Raw genomic sequence first — 2,292 nt, 5'->3', positions numbered from 1 at the left:
TCCTCTTATAAACACACCAACCCACCACACCACTCTCACTTTCTCTCTATTCCAACCCTCCCACTCTCATCATGTTGGGGAAGAGGCCCCGACCCATGATCGGAAAGTTGTCGGAGTTGTTGGTCTCAAGGGGCCGTGAAGTCACGCTTCCGGACGCCGCCACCGCCACCGCAACCGCCGGAAGTCCAAGAACTCCGTCAGGCACGGTGATGCAGTCTCCAAGAGGCTTCAAGAACTACCACCTCGGTGGTGTTGGTCTTGGGATTGTGGTGGCTCTCGATAAACCATCCACCGAGGTTTTGCCCAAACACGCGGTTTGCACCTCCAATTTGAAAATCCAAGAGGAGTTCGATGTGGAGGAATACACCTACGTCACACGCCATGTACCTAACCAAACATTCACCAAGGTATACTACGATGGGGGTGAAGGTGAAATTCAGAGACATGACTACTCTAACAAAACCAACAACAACAACATCATCAACATCAACAACCACAACAACCTTGGTGTGTTCAGAAGAACCGCACCGCAACCTTTATTTGAATCTGAATCATCGTATCCCACATCGAATTTTCTGAGTTCGTGCAACCTGTGCGGAAAGAAACTCCACGGCAAGGACATATACATGTACAGGTATATACGAGCTTCATCCCGACAAAACTTTGGTTAATCAAAGGTTGGTGTTTTAGATTGTAGTAATAATTGGGTGTGGTTTTTGTGATGCAGAGGAGAGAAAGCGTTTTGTAGTCCAGAGTGTCGTTCGAGTCAGATAATGATGGATGAACGTAAAGAGAGGTGTGGATCGGAAGCATCGAGGTCCGTTGAAATGTCAAGTTCGCCTTATACGAGGGAACAGATATTTTCAACTGGGATTCTTGCACTTTAAGGTTTGGTGGTGGTGGTGACAAACCAGAAATTGATGATGCCACCGCTCTATCATCACTCTATGAATAAGAAATACTACGTACATAAAAATAATATATATACGAGTATACTGTTATTGACCATGATCTGGAATTAATAATATGATTATGAGAGTTAACTAGGACAGCTTGATCTGAAACAAAAACAAAAGTTTTGATCGGCTAAAGGGTAGAAATTGTGATGTATTTTTGTCCTATCAAGAACAAGGCGAAGGCGAGAGTTATGGAATTTTCAGATCTCAGTTCCACAGATTAAGTTTCTTTCTGTTTCTGAGTTCTGCCTCTAAGATGAAATAACTCATCCTCTTTCTCAGATTTCCCCTTCTTTCTCTTTTTTTTTTTTTTTTTTTTTTTTTCTGTTGAAACATTGAATAAAGCTTCAATTTTGTAACATGGTGGAATTATATGGGTACTTGTATCGGACAATCCAGAATTTGGACCACCAAATTAGAAATTAAAATATTGAAATTTTAATTTGTAGTCTTTCTTGCTTATGAACTCATTCTCCTAAAATTTAGCATTTTTTTTTTTATTGTGAGATATATTCTCCTGAAGTAAATTTGATGACAATTTCTTTTAAGGATTATTTGTGTAAAATACAGTCTTGATCTCTCAATTTTAATTTAACCTGTGAATACATGTACATATATAGAGAGAGAAAGAGAGAAAATAAGGATTTGTATATTTATAATTACATTAAAAGCCTGTTTTAATATTGTATTAAAAAATAATGTTTAATTGACTTTTAAACCAAAAAATCAGAATCTGAGAAAGAAAACAAGACCCAGATTTTTTAAATCATTTAAAATGTAAGGTTCTTACAGAAACCATTTAAAATTAATTATTTAGACAAGTTAAAACTAAAATAAAATTTTAAAACAAACCGTTTTACCATATATAAAGTTTCCAAACAAAGGAATCACGTGTGTTTAAAGTTTAAACAATTATTGCAATAAACAAAAGAAAGAGTTCAATATGGACCCGTTATATGAACCAAATTGAAAGCGTGACACGTATAGAATAACTTTTGGGTACTATACGGTGACACGACACGATATACAAAACTACTATGATACTGAAACTGAAAGCGATTAAAATAAGAAAATTGTTTTAGAAATTGAAGGAAAATAAAAGTAAAATTAATTGGTGGTTTTAAGTGGATGCGATTTTGAATGGGACCAATGAGATGAATATGAGAGAAGTCACTAAGAAAAAGAAAAGGAAAAAAAAGAAAATAATGAAAGGGAATCAAATAATGGTTCCCAGCTACTTTTTTTATGCTTTCGAACCCTCCTTTTATTATTCCTCACCATATGCTTCCATTTTCTCTATTTCTCCTCCACAACCTTATTTAGTGCTATGAATTTT

The 2,292-nt window shown here is 36.1% G+C and overlaps 1 protein-coding gene across 1 annotated transcript; it reads left to right on the top strand.

Annotated features, from left to right (window-relative positions):
• Positions 1 to 1,404, top strand: LOC114178972 (FCS-Like Zinc finger 13-like). Its single transcript, XM_028065140.2, has 2 exons — positions 1 to 634; positions 728 to 1,404. Exons 1-2 carry the CDS (start codon positions 72 to 74, stop codon positions 885 to 887), a joined length of 723 nt encoding a protein of 240 aa, XP_027920941.2. The 5' UTR covers positions 1 to 71; the 3' UTR covers positions 888 to 1,404.
• Positions 1,405 to 2,292: the final 888 nt, after the last annotated feature.

This window comes from Vigna unguiculata, chromosome 3 (assembly GCF_037176805.1).
Source record: "Vigna unguiculata cultivar grain cowpea cultivar isolate G323 ecotype 2 chromosome 3, ASM3717680v1, whole genome shotgun sequence".
Lineage (NCBI taxonomy): Eukaryota > Viridiplantae > Streptophyta > Magnoliopsida > Fabales > Fabaceae > Vigna > Vigna unguiculata.
The sequence above is the reverse complement of the archived record's forward strand: the minus strand, read 5'-3'. Positions and strand labels throughout refer to the sequence as shown.